We start from the raw sequence: 13,343 nt of genomic DNA on the forward strand, positions 1-13,343 counted from the left end.
AAGCCTGGCGGACTTCAACTCCCAGAACTCGCCAGCAAAGCAAAGCTGGCTGGGGAATTCTGGGAGTTGAAGTTCTCCAGGCTTAAAGATGCCAAGGTTGGAGGCCCCTGGAGTAGAGTGTTGGAGGCGGCATTTCTGTCTATGGAGCGTCATTTGCTTTTCTGGGATTCCCCAAAGGAAAGCGGGGCAGAGACCCAAGAGAGAGCAGGAATAAGTTAAAACTAGGGAAAAATTCTTTAGGCAGAGCTGCAATCCTAAACCTTTCCCTTGAAGAGAATTGATATCGCTTTAATAAGAAGCACGGCGGCTCACGTGCTTAGGACCGACGGGGTTGACAAGCAAGGCAGCCAGCCAACCCGCCCGCGATCGAGAGCTCCGGAGTGTTGCCTTGGGTCGGGGTGAGAGCTCCGATGGTTCTCTCGAAGCTCTTTTGGGGTTTAGCAATTCGAAAATGTTGCCCCAGAGATACCTTTATTTCCCTCAAGAGGCAACTGGAGTTTCTTAGTTTTGTCTTTTGAAGACATTTCGCTTCTCATCCAAGAAGCTTCATGTCTTCAAGGAAAAACCAGAAAGCCCAGTTGCCTCTTGATGGGGAAAAAAGGCACCTTTGGGACAACCATTACTTGGACGACTGAAAATCTCCACAGACATTCGAGCGAGTAGATAGGTACCGCTTCGGTGGACACAGCAGTTCGGCGGTTCGAATCCCTAGTACAGGTCTCCTGCGGGAGCCGGGGGTTGGACTAGATGATCTCCAGGGTCCCTTCCAACTCTGTTACTATTAACATTAATGGAGACATGAAAGGAGCTCTCTTAACTCGGCTTCATCCGGGCAACGGCTGATCCTTTCAACCTGGAAAAGCTTTGGTGCTTCAGACAGGATTGCCATGCCATCGCATTTGGTAACACTTCCGAATTAGATGGTTTAGGGGTGATTTCTTAATATTAAACCCATCTGTACAGAAAGTGATGTTGTATTTGGGGAGGCTGTTGAATTTTCAGATCTAGACCAAAGCCCTTTACTATATTGGAGACATTAAAATTAAATATAATTATTTTGTTAAGAAATAATGACAAAAAGTTAAAACAATGTCATTATTTTGTTAAGAAATTCCTTTTCAAGAAATATCTATATTTTCACCTGATTTAATATTCTACAAATGCATCAACATTTTAATTTTTGACATGGTAAATATAAATAAGTATAACTCTCACAGAAAACTATTTTGGGGTCTTGTGTAATTTTTCAAGGTGGGAGAGTAAATAGTTTTAACACAACTCTAGAGTAATTGCTGTGTGGAGATTAACAGTTTCCAGAGATTTGTAATACACATAACACCACTATGTGTACTATTATTATTTACTAATGAAATAATTGGTTCCCAGTCAAGTGACTGTTTTGTAGACAACCAGCTGCAAATTTGTTATCACTGTGGAAACTCCATACCACCAGTTGGTGGGCATTCTGAGGATCATCTCAGTGAAACAGTGCCATCTTGAAGGGCCAAAATGTGCCTTCACTGTTGTGTATCTCCTCAATGGACCAGCTGCCAAATGAAGCAAGCTGGTCCTGCTTGTACTGATGTCACCTAACTGGACAACTAGACAGCCAACTCAGCACAAGCTTGGCTTTTCTCCCAGGAATTGGGACCAGATTTAGTGGAACCCTAAGACTTGTGAATTTATGCCTAAAGATTGTGAGACACCTTGGCTTTCGCATTACAGTACTTGCTCTTTGTGTCTGTATTCATGTGTTTTTTATTGTTTTTATTGTAAGTCACCAAGAGTTATGTGCTTAATATGGTGGCTACAGAAATTTAATAAATAAGCCAACTATTCAAGAGACTTTAAAATTATGGTTTGGAAAGCATCAGTTTCGGTCTGAAGGAGATGCTAAAGGGTCCGACAGCTTAAATAGACAAACCTGCTCTCCATATTACCCTACGGATATTCTAGGTTGTTTTTTTTTTAAAATGCAAGCAAGGCTAATAACTTTACTTTGATAATTGCATGATTGGGTTGCTCTTCTGGAAAACAAAAGCAAGGTCAAGCTACAATTTGAATGTTCAGAAAACCATTGTGAAAAATAGGAGCCTGGGAGATATGCCTAATGAAAACAGGTAGGAATGCATCAAATGGAGAACTAGGCCTAATGTGATCAGAAAACTTAAAACCAAGCATTGTTGGAACTTGGCCTGGTGTAATGTAATGAATAGAAGAGGTTCAAGTCTACTTTCAGCCATAGAACTTCTCCTTAGCCCAGCTACTTCACAGATTTGTGGGAAATAAAAAGGAATGTTACATTGTGTTCTTGAACAAAAAGCAGGATATTAAATAAAATCAATTCTACTTAAATAGAATAGAATAGAATAGAATAGAATTTTATTGGCCAAGTGTGATTGGACACACAAGGAATTTGTCTTGGTGCATATGCTCTCAGTGTACATAAAAGAAAAGATACGTTCATCAAGGTACAACATTTACAACACAATTGATGGTCAATATATCAATATAAATCATAAGGATTGCCAGCAACAAGTTATAGTCATACAGTCATAAGTGGAAAGAGATTGGTGATGGGAACTATGAAACGATTAATAGTAGTGCAGATTCAGTAAATAGTCTGACAGTGTTGATGGAATTATTTGTTTAGCAGAGTGATGGCCTTCGGGAAAAAACTGTTCTTGTGTCTAGTTGTTCTGGTGTGCAGTGCTCTATAGCGTCGTTTTGAGGGTAGGAGTTGAAACAGTTTATGTCCAGGATGCGAGGGATCTGCAAATATTTTCACGGCCCTCTTCTTGATTCGTGCAGTATACAGGTCCTCAATGGAAGGCAGGTTGGTAGCAATTATTTTTTCTGCAGTTCTAATTATCCTCTGAAATCTGTGTTTTTCTTGTTGGGTTGCAGAACCGAACCAGACAGTTATAGAGGTGCAAATGACAGACTCAATAATTCCTCTGTAACTTTAACTTAACTTGCCTAAATCTGGTTTATTTGGATCATAGTTTAGCATACTTAAACATAATTGAAAGCAAAAGCCTACATAGTTTTGATACGTATATATTTAATATTCTACATTCCATTATATTGACTGTTTATGAATGAATGAGTACCACTGGCAACATACAATGATGGAAATAAAAGCTGTGGAAAAGTTCATTTGCAGATGTGATTAATCAGAAATAAAAATGTCCATTTTAGGATGTGAAAGCTCTGATAGCCTAGAATAAAACCCTTCAAATATCCTGACTAGATATAGTTTATTAAATAACAGAAAATATTTTCCAGGTTTTGGAAAATATTTTTTCTTACACTTAAAAATGTTGTATATTAAGTTTCTTCATATTAAAAATCAGTTTCCTTATAAAACCATGCTATAAATAAACAAAATATAGCTTATAGTAAGTATGATACATCAATTACTGATTTTGAGTTACAAAAACTATTTTTACTAGTTCTGATAATTTGTTATGTCATAATTTGTCAACAAATTAATTTATTCTGAGTTAATTTTGCCTATAGTTTCATATGACAATATTTCTTGATGTTGGTGTATCTAAGCACAGAATATTATATCATCCATTTTATCTATTCACTAAAACAAGTAATTAGGAATGGCCATTGTAATTTTTATTACTTCAGAATACAGATAATGAAAAATCCCTCTTGAGAAAATAAACAAGAGAATTTTTTCCTGTTTGCTGGTCTTCATTCAACAGATTATATAGGCATGAATTTCCAATATCCTAGTTTTATTTTAGGCTTAATATCTGACAAAACAAATGTTAAGTAGACCATGACAACAGTTGAAGTAAAAGTAAGGAAGTTTATTAAAAACTTTAAGAGAATATATTATATATACACACACAATAGTGACACATGGTGTCAGCTTTGTCCAAACAGTTAAATTATATTTATTTCAACAGTGGTTTAGCCAGATCCTGTATGACTGCAGAATTTAATGCCGGAAGGGTGCTAATCTTGGCATGCTTGCTGCTGGCGTATTTATTTTTGATAGTCTAGGGAGAAAGATGTGATTCATTATGAAATACTTTGTTTTAGAGCAAAATTTCATTAACATTTTTACTGAATTTTTAAGGCATTTATCAAACAGATGTTGAATATAACAATCATATGAGCTACATAATCAGCATTTCTTAAATATTTGATAGATAAAACTGTATTGCTATATTATACAAAAATGTCCTAGGAATCAGAAATTGAAAATCCTGAAAAATGTATTATGAGTAATTACAAAATGACTAGCATAGTAACTTGCTTAGGTACAAAATGGCTGCCAGAAGAAAGAGAACCTATTATACTCCTTGTCCAGAAGAAGGGAAAAAAGACAGCCCACTACTTAAGATTGTTTTCCCACTAGGGAGCTGTTTTGGGGTGGTCCATGTTTGAAAGAAGATATATGTGTGCTAATGTGTGGTTCCATCAGGCAGAAGTGATTTGGGAGCTGGGGATAGAAGTGGGGGAGGGAAAGGCAAGAACATTAGCAGCAGGAAAGGAGGAGGACAGATGCAAGTACAATGTGGGCACACACAATGGGACTTGCCAAGTTGGATTCTTTGGCAGTGATGGCTATCTATGGTGGTCAAAGGAAGAGAAAATGTGCCAGAAAACTGGGAGGCTGAGAAATAGCTACTCAGGAAGCCACTGAAGGAGTAATATATACCACTCTTGCTCTACTCATTCTATTTGGATGTTATTTTGTCCAAAACACAGAACAACCAAAGCACTCTGGGATTTTGTTCTAAAGACCCATTGTTCCTCTGAAGCCTGGTGGTTTGTTCGTTCCAGGTTTGGGGGGAAAATATTTTCTGCACGCTTCCGCTCTTCCCATCATACCTTTGTTTATTTTTATTTTTTTATTTTTATTTGCATTTATATCCTGCCCTTCTCCGAAGACTCAGGACGGCTTACACTATGTTAGCAGTAGTCTTCATCCTATTTGTATATTTATATATAAAGTCAACTTATTGCCCCCAACAATCTGGGTCCTCATTTTACCTACCTTATAAAGGATGGAAGGCTGAGTCAACCTGTTTTCTGTTCAGATGGGGTACTTTCAAATAATGAAATATTTATTTTTTCAGAATGCCTTTGAAGCTATTTGGGCCTTAGATTCTTACAAATAAAGATATTCTGACAGGGACACTTGAGAGTTGTCTACAGGTAAATCAGTGTTCATAGCATTATACTACATTTTCTTACCTTATAGAGTCGCAGTAGTTGCTATAAATTATAAAGTGACTATTACTTTGATTAGGCAACTTACTTTGATAAAAGCTTTCTTAACAGAGGATAGTGGAATTAAGCAGAGATGGCAGGTTCCCCTTCTTACCCCTCAGGCAAAGGTTAGGCAGCCATATAGTGAGCTTTGATTTGGATTAACACCGAGCTAGCGACCCGAGGCATTTTCCAGCCCCCTGGGGACTATTTAATTCACAGCCCTTCCTAGGATTTATTCAATGAAAATTGAGATTTGTGCTTTTTAAGTAAGGGTCAGTACAAGTAAGCAAGTGGATATATTTACCATGTGCTTTATAAGGCCCCGGTTTACCAACATCACATTCTTTGCCATATGCTGCATCACAGGAATAAGAGTGTCTTCAGTATAATACATGTAGTGTTGAAGAATTGGCGTCTAAAGGCAAGAGGTAAATTTATAAATTAAAGATTTGAAAGATCTTCTGGTTTTCCAAAGAGCTGCCCTTCCATGAACCTTTTTTGAGAGCCTTCTATTAATAGCAAACTGAAAATTTTAGGTATCTTCAGGACCAAATAATGGTTTGCTTACAGATCTGAATTAGATTTATAGCAGAGAAAAAGTGAACTGTACCTTTCCAATTCAATTCCTACATCATGCTAATCTGCTTCAGTAACACCTGAACAACAGACATAACTTCAAGCATTAGCTGGGAACAGCAGCTTGGTCGTTAAGTGAGACTGCTTATGATCTTATTTCAGATTTCCTTTGTTTTACAGATCTACAAAGGTCATAAATGCAAGGATTGATCACTAAGTTACTTTCTTATCATCATAACTGTGAAGGTCGCTAAAACAGTCAGTTGCTAAATAAGGACTATCTGAATCTTTTCCTTTAAGTTAGGGTTCTGTGACTTACCCACTCTCCTTCTGCCAGAACTTTAGTAGACAAACAAAAAGCTGCAGCCGCAATCTGGGACGGAGGATAATGTACCATTTCATAATCTACCAGTGCAAGTTCCATCAGGTATTTTGCTAATGAATGCTGGTTTATATTTGCCTAAAATATATCAGAATAAATATGTTATCTTCATTGTCCTACAAATCTCATTAAGAAATAAGTCTTTTATAACACATTGCATAAGATTAAAGCATCAAGTTATTTTCTCTAATTGCATATATGTAAAGAGAAACAAACAAAAAATCTTTTTAAGTACCTTTCACTGGAAAACAGCAGCTGTCACTATATACCATTGTTTTAACTCTGCTTTTACAATTAGAATTCTACATATATCAAAATGAGAACATTAATAAAAAATAGGCAATAAGAAAGAACATATTGTCCAGTTTCAATATTTAAAAGAGCATTACCTCTCCAATTTTTGATGCCCTCCTTAGGAAATGCAGCGGAAGTGGACGACCAAGGTTAAAATCCAATGATCTTAAGATTTTCATTTCCATTTGCCTGATTTGTAGGTTGGTATAAGTATGATCTGTCACATAGGCAAAGTCACCAATTTCTGGTGGAAACATTTCTTCGTATTTGCTAGCAATGAACATGGCTGTTACACCAACCAGTTGTAGCAACCTTTTGGCTATTTTGTTGTTCTGTAAGAGAGTTTTCCCATCAGTTAATTTTTAAAAACATTCTGAAATATTGAAAAATGATGCTTATGCTGCCCCATTATGGTATTCATTGATCAGACCACTCATTGTCATTGGATAAATACATGTAGGCTAATTGCAGAACAAGTTTAAGAGTTTATGTACAGGGAGTCATCAACTTACAATCATTCACTTAGTGACCATTCAAAGTTGCTATAGCATTGAAAATGTCTAAGGCTGACAGGTCCTTGCTCTTATGACCATCACAGCATCCCAAGTCATATCATCAAAATTCAGATGCTTAGCAAGTGGCATTTATGATGGTTGCAATATGCTGGGGTTCATGTGATCACCATTTGACCCCTTTCCAGCTGGCTTCTGAGAAGCAAAGTCAATGGAGGAAGCCAGATTTGCTTAAAAATGCAACTCACCTAACTGCAGTGTTATCAAGTGCAAAGAATCAGGACCATACATTAAGGTGGCAGTTCAGAAGATGTTTTACTCAAGTCTATACACAAGGATGTAGACAACTAAATAGAACACTAAACTGGTGCAAGTTAAGAATCAACAGAATTCAAGGAATTGGATTAGACTGTGGGAATGTAACAACTCTAGGCTGATGATTCATTTAATCCCTCCCAGCTCTGCCTACTTCGATTAAGTGTTTCACTTAATAAAATTTCACTTAATAAAAGTAATAGTTTTTTTTGTAAAATTAGGTAGGATTGAAATAACCTTCTTCCTTAGCAATATAAATTCTGGTCCCAATTGTGGTTGTAAGTTGAGGACCACCTGTATCCATTGGTCAGGCTATTCATTCTCATTAGCTAGACGCATGTTGATTGCAGAGCAATTTTAGAGTGTGTATTGTTTAGTTCCTGGTAATAGCAATGAAAGGAAAATACTGCGGGTGAGCCAAGCTACTACTCAAGAGGTTTATACAATGGAAATATCTAAATTAACATTCATATCTTGATTTCAAAGAATCCATATTACTTAAGCAAGCTAAAATTCAGTGGAGAGTTCTCATTATTCTGTTTGTTCAGATTTGGAATGAGCTCTTTGACCAGTTTTCTTTACCTGAAGAAACCGATCTATTATGGCAACCGTCATGTACATAGTCTCTTGTAACAGTTTGAATTTCATCTGAACTTGCACAAGCCAGTCAATTAGGATTGCCCGCATATTTCCAGTAATTTCCTGACCTGCTAAGTAGTTTGCTTTCACAGATTGCTGACCCTGTAAGGAACAGAAACATGCAGGATGTTAAATTATGTATTTCCACCTCTATAATTATGTCATCATTGTCCAGCTTGATTAGATATATCTCCCAATATGAAGATCTCCCTTTAGATTGTGGAGAAAGTTCTTAGCTTCTTTCCCTAGTTAAATCACCTGAATTTTAGAACAAACTACCATCTTGTGCTCACAAACATATAATTTACTGTGATTAATATTAGCTTAATAGCTTGATGCCTAACTACATGTAAACATAGGTACTTGTAGTTTATTCAAACTACAGGTAAACCAAGATTTAAAAAATTAACCCGTTTAGATGTTTAGTGATACTTCAAAAATTGTGCTAGAGATATAACTAATTATCAACAGCAAGCATTTGTAATAAAATACCTTACAAAGTAGTTTTAATTTAATGGCCATATGTCAGGCCTGATTAGTTCTCTAAACCAACCTCAAGAACTTTCAAGTAGTTGTAGATGTCCTTCACATATTCACTGCAAAGGTTTGGATCAGAGACATCATCTGTATCTACATCTTTCACTTCAAGCAGTACATCCGAGAAAGCCTGGCATAATATGTCCTCTGCTGGAGCACAGCCAGATGTTTCCATGGGGCTTGGGGATAGAGACTCCAACTATAAGGAAATATATTATCCTTAGTACTTAATCCAGAATGTTGGAAAAAAATATGTAGCATATTTTTGCTTAATTCAGAGAATTCTTCTTTGGACCCACAGTTGTTGTGCCAGGAAAAGGTTATATCATTTGTCCCTAAGGATGCATTTATTAGTGTTTCATAGACTGAAGTTGCAGCTATTTCCTATGGATGCTTCACCTATGTACTTCCAGATGTGTGACTATAGATATAATTAAATGCATTAATTGGTTCAATGATGTTGCTTATGGACATGCAAATATAAAACCTCTGCTCATTATCCATGCTTTATTGATAGTATTAAACCTTACTTTATAACAAGGAAGGATCTAAAGTACAGTTTTAAATCAGAAGTAAATGAAAGGCAAATCTTTCAAGAAATTGAAGGTTAGAGATGCTAAAATTGGCTCTGCCCTATTTGTGCAATGGATTAAAAATTTAATATTGTTGGAGAGAATGCAGCAGTTCTGACTAGATGTATTATACAAAATGCCTCTTTGCAAGGTATATTGTATAATGTCAATGTACGTCACTCATCTCGCTATCCAAAGTGGCACTTGATTATGAGCAAATCAATTGACTTCTTGATTGTAGGTTAAGATGTACTTTACATTTTTGTATTCCATCTCAACTAGCATCAAGTGACTTAACAATGTAAGATAAAGTAAAATCTTCCACAAAATCACCATAGAAATAAGTCCAGAATAAAATTCATATTAATAAAAGATTGTTAGGTAGTTAGGAATACCATCCTAAACCAGAATCAAGCCTAGAATCTTAGCCAAAAGATGTTTTGCCAATCATAGCTAGATCAGGGCTAACATATTTCTTCACTGCCATCTAGAGGTCTTTTGAAATTTTGCAACCTATATATAAAACCTAAACAAGTTTGAAATTGAAACCTATTAAAAGTAAATAAAAATTCTAAAACTCAGCCTACAAGTAACAACTACAGATTTACAAATCTAAATGAAGTCTTTGCTCCTAATTACCCATGATTCTTAAACACTTTACAAACTAATACCTTAACAGGTTGTAGTATTGGCTTTTCTTCTTTTACAGGTTCAATTGGTTTTTCAGTAGGTTTTGTGATTTTCCGAGTAGTCACTTTGTCCACGGCTGTAGGCTTTAACATTTCCTAAGTGGGGAAAGTGGTGTGGGAAGAAAAAACAGAAGACAGGAATAAGCAGGACTATGACTTTACAACAGAGATGAGCACTGTCCCCTAGAGTTGGGAACGACTAGCACATATGTGCGAGGGGAACCTTTAACTTTTTACCTTTGTGGCTTTAGTAACTCCTACTGTTTTATTGGATAAAAACATGCAAAGAAATGATTACCTTTTTCACTATGTCTTTACACTGTGGCTCACAAGCTTTGTTGCCGATGTCTCCCAAAGCAGTCCTAGGCCTCAAAGCTGGCTTGTTAGCAGCAACCCCTCGCTTAGTGAGGGCCATTGCAGGTTTTGTTTTGTTCTCAGCATTGACTTTTGTATTCTACAAAAACAATAATTTAAGTGACAGAACATTCAGAAATATGTACACAGCATTACGATGAACTGGGAAGGGAAACTACATATTATTTTCAAGTAGTTGTGGAGGGGGGGAACCTCAGTTATACTTTAGGAGTAGGATTCAATTATATACGTTTAACAAGGCAAGATGACGCTTTTTCCACCCACAAGGGGCTACCTCGACTTCCCCGGTCAATTATAGGGTTAAAAATACGAGAACCTCAGAAAGAGAGAGGAACAAGGTATATTTGTCACACCGCCATGTTACTTGCTCCATTACCGCACCTTCATCATTGACAAAACTAGCACAACTGATCTTTGAAGTAGACTTATTTACAAGTAAACCCCACAAAGCTCAAAAGGTATCCCCCGTTAAGTTAGGTAGAATTTCAGCATAAATGGCCGCCAGGCTCCCACAGATCCTAACGTGCAATACCGGCTTAAAGATACCCCCCAATCAATTTCCTCCATACCCGGGTGACCCGCAAAGCCATGGCCTAGGCTGGATTCCTAGATCCTCACGACCCGTCTGCTCCGAATCGCTCCCTTGCTTGCCCAGGACCAAAAGACAGCGGATTACTGCTACTGCACGAGTCCGATATCCTCTTTGCCTGCCGCTGCAAGTTTAAAACTCGCACCAGGCTGCGCTCATTGGCTGCTTTTCAGTTTCCGCCTCTTTCTATTGGCTGCCCAGCGTTCTATTCTAAATGCGTTACTACGACTACGGAAGGCTGATTCCTCCATGAGTTCGAAAAAGGAGGCGTGGTTAAGAAAGGATTGGCAGGTTGGCTCACCTGTCCTTGAGTTTAGTGCTCAGCTGGGAAAGAAAATGTTATTACTAGGAGGGTGGGATAATTGTGGGTGGGGATTGCGATTGGTGATCGCTTTGAAAACTTAAATTACGTTTAAGCATATGCTAACTAAGAAATTTTTTGGAAAAGATCAGTTGTTCCTCTAATTTACAAATAATAGATCACAGCCTACAAAAATAAGTGGGTTTCTTTTGAAAATTATTAAAACCCCAGGTCTGTTTTATTTACGATCATCGTATGTGTCAGTTTGAAATTTGGTGTATCTCAGTAAACCAGTACAATGAAGTGCATCATCGTAAGTACAGCTGATACCTCTTTTCCCAATTCCCGACTATGTTCCCATAAATGCAAACGTGCATCAATGTCAGTCAATCAATACCTATGGTATCTCTATGATTGCACGTTTCTGCTGAAGCAACTGCATCTTTGCTGGTCATAGAGATATTAAAATGTAGATGAAAGAGGGAAAGATGGCTTATCCCGATTTCTTATTAATGGATAATTATTATTTTCACATAGAGGTTACTTATATAGAAAAGCCAGGAATTTTACTGTCTCAGCAATGGTGCATGTTAAGGTGAGAGATAAGTTATTGGGCCAGAGTTAAAGGCTTCACTTGAAACACTATATTTAGTAACAAAGTTGGAAGGGACCTTGGAGGTCATCTAGTCCAACCCCCTGCTCACACAGGAGACCTATACTAGGGATTTGAACCGCCGAACTGGCAACCTTTCTGAGCATCTTAAGTCTCTTCTACTTGAATGGTGAAAGAATTAACTTGGTGGCGAACAGTAATACTTACACACCAAAATATATAGAAGGCCTCAACACTGTCAAACTATTTACTAAATCTGCACTATTAATCATCTCATTGTTCCCATCACTCATCTCCTTTCACTTATGACTGTATGACTATCTTTGTTGCTTGTGTCCTTATGATTTATATTGATATATTGATCATCAATTGTGTTGTAAATGTTGTACCTTGATGAACGTATCTTTTCTTTTATGTACACTGAGAGCATATGCACCAAGACAAATTCCTTGTGTGTCCAATCACACTTGGCCAATAAAATTCTATTCTATTCTATTCTATTGTTGCTTGTATCCTTATGATTTATATTGTTTCCTGGTTGCTTATTTGTACCCTATGACTATCATTAAGTGTTGTACCTTATGATTCTTGATGAACGTATCTTTTCTTTTATATACACTGAGAGCATATGCACCAAGACAAATTCCTTGTGTGTCCACTCAGATTTGGCCAATAAAAAAAAATATTCTCTTCTATTCTTGGGTTTTATTGATCAATAGCATCTTGATATCACTTTATTATTATATATGTACTTTTATGTGATTGAAAAGAAATTGTCCTAAAATCTAATGGTTGTAAAGTCTCTAAATAATAAACAGCACAATCCCAGAAATGCCTCCTCAGAAGTAAACTTCACGCTGGCTTACTCCCAGGTGAAGATAGGATTCAAAATTTAGGACCCTTAAAAGCCTTCAGTAGTCAATAGGCTGCCATATTGTCAATGTATGACACCTGTTGATTTCATGTCATTAAAATGCTGCTGCTTTTATGGCACTATTGAAGCAGTTACTTATGTTTCCAATAAGCAATGGTTATGTTGGCTGATGGGGGAACACCAGACTGTGTAAGGTTGTCATAAAACCTCTATGGGTCTTGTATAGCCGTGGCCAACAGATAAAGAAAATTGTGACTGAGGAAAAATGTCTTCACACAATTTAAATAATAAAACTGTTGAAGGACATTGTACTCATACAAACCTGTTTGAGTAGAAACAAGTAATGATCATTTTGAGGTTTTTATCCTGCTGGTCAAAATATTTCTTCAGATTGAGCTTGATTTCTAGTAACTATATAGAAGTATTCATATAGTTTGATTAATAGCAACATGAAAATGCATTGCTAGTGCTTGCTTCCAAGACCCTTCTTTCCAGCTTAATCAACAACCCTTGGATTTCTTCTCATTCAGGTCCAACTGTGCTATGGCTGTGGTGGTGGTGAATTGGATTTGTTAGATGGTGCCATCTGCTGTAATGGCTTGGGTTATATTTACTCAGTTTGCTTATCAAAATATTGAACTCTGGACAAACTATTTACATTTGTCACATCCATTAAATCATGTATTCTGCATTTTAACACAGAATGAAACTTAAAAGTGCTGGATTGTGCCAAATACCTTTATCTTCTTTTGGCATTCAAATGTTGACAACACAAGATTCAACACAGACATAATGTTGTCTACATACTTGTTCAACCTTCATAGCTCTTGAATG

The 13,343-nt window shown here is 36.8% G+C and overlaps 1 protein-coding gene and 1 long non-coding RNA gene across 2 annotated transcripts; one reads left to right on the plus strand and one right to left on the minus strand.

The window, feature by feature from the left end:
• Positions 1 to 93: 93 nt before the first annotated feature.
• Positions 94 to 6,131, plus strand: LOC131191355 (uncharacterized). The gene is made up of 3 exons (XR_009153482.1): positions 94 to 902; positions 5,106 to 5,184; positions 5,998 to 6,131. It is a non-coding gene; the product is annotated as an uncharacterized LOC131191355 (long non-coding RNA).
• On the minus strand, positions 2,668 to 10,859 carry CCNB1 (cyclin B1). The gene is made up of 9 exons (XM_058169396.1): positions 10,702 to 10,859; positions 10,056 to 10,211; positions 9,740 to 9,853; positions 8,513 to 8,695; positions 7,903 to 8,061; positions 6,589 to 6,825; positions 6,137 to 6,277; positions 5,546 to 5,656; positions 2,668 to 4,019 (listed from the first exon to the last, which is right to left on the minus strand). Exons 1-9 carry the CDS (start codon positions 10,720 to 10,722, stop codon positions 3,915 to 3,917), a joined length of 1,227 nt encoding a protein of 408 aa, XP_058025379.1. The 5' UTR covers positions 10,723 to 10,859; the 3' UTR covers positions 2,668 to 3,914.
• Positions 10,860 to 13,343: the final 2,484 nt, after the last annotated feature.

Source organism: Ahaetulla prasina, chromosome 2 (genome assembly GCF_028640845.1).
Source record: "Ahaetulla prasina isolate Xishuangbanna chromosome 2, ASM2864084v1, whole genome shotgun sequence".
NCBI lineage: Eukaryota > Metazoa > Chordata > Lepidosauria > Squamata > Colubridae > Ahaetulla > Ahaetulla prasina.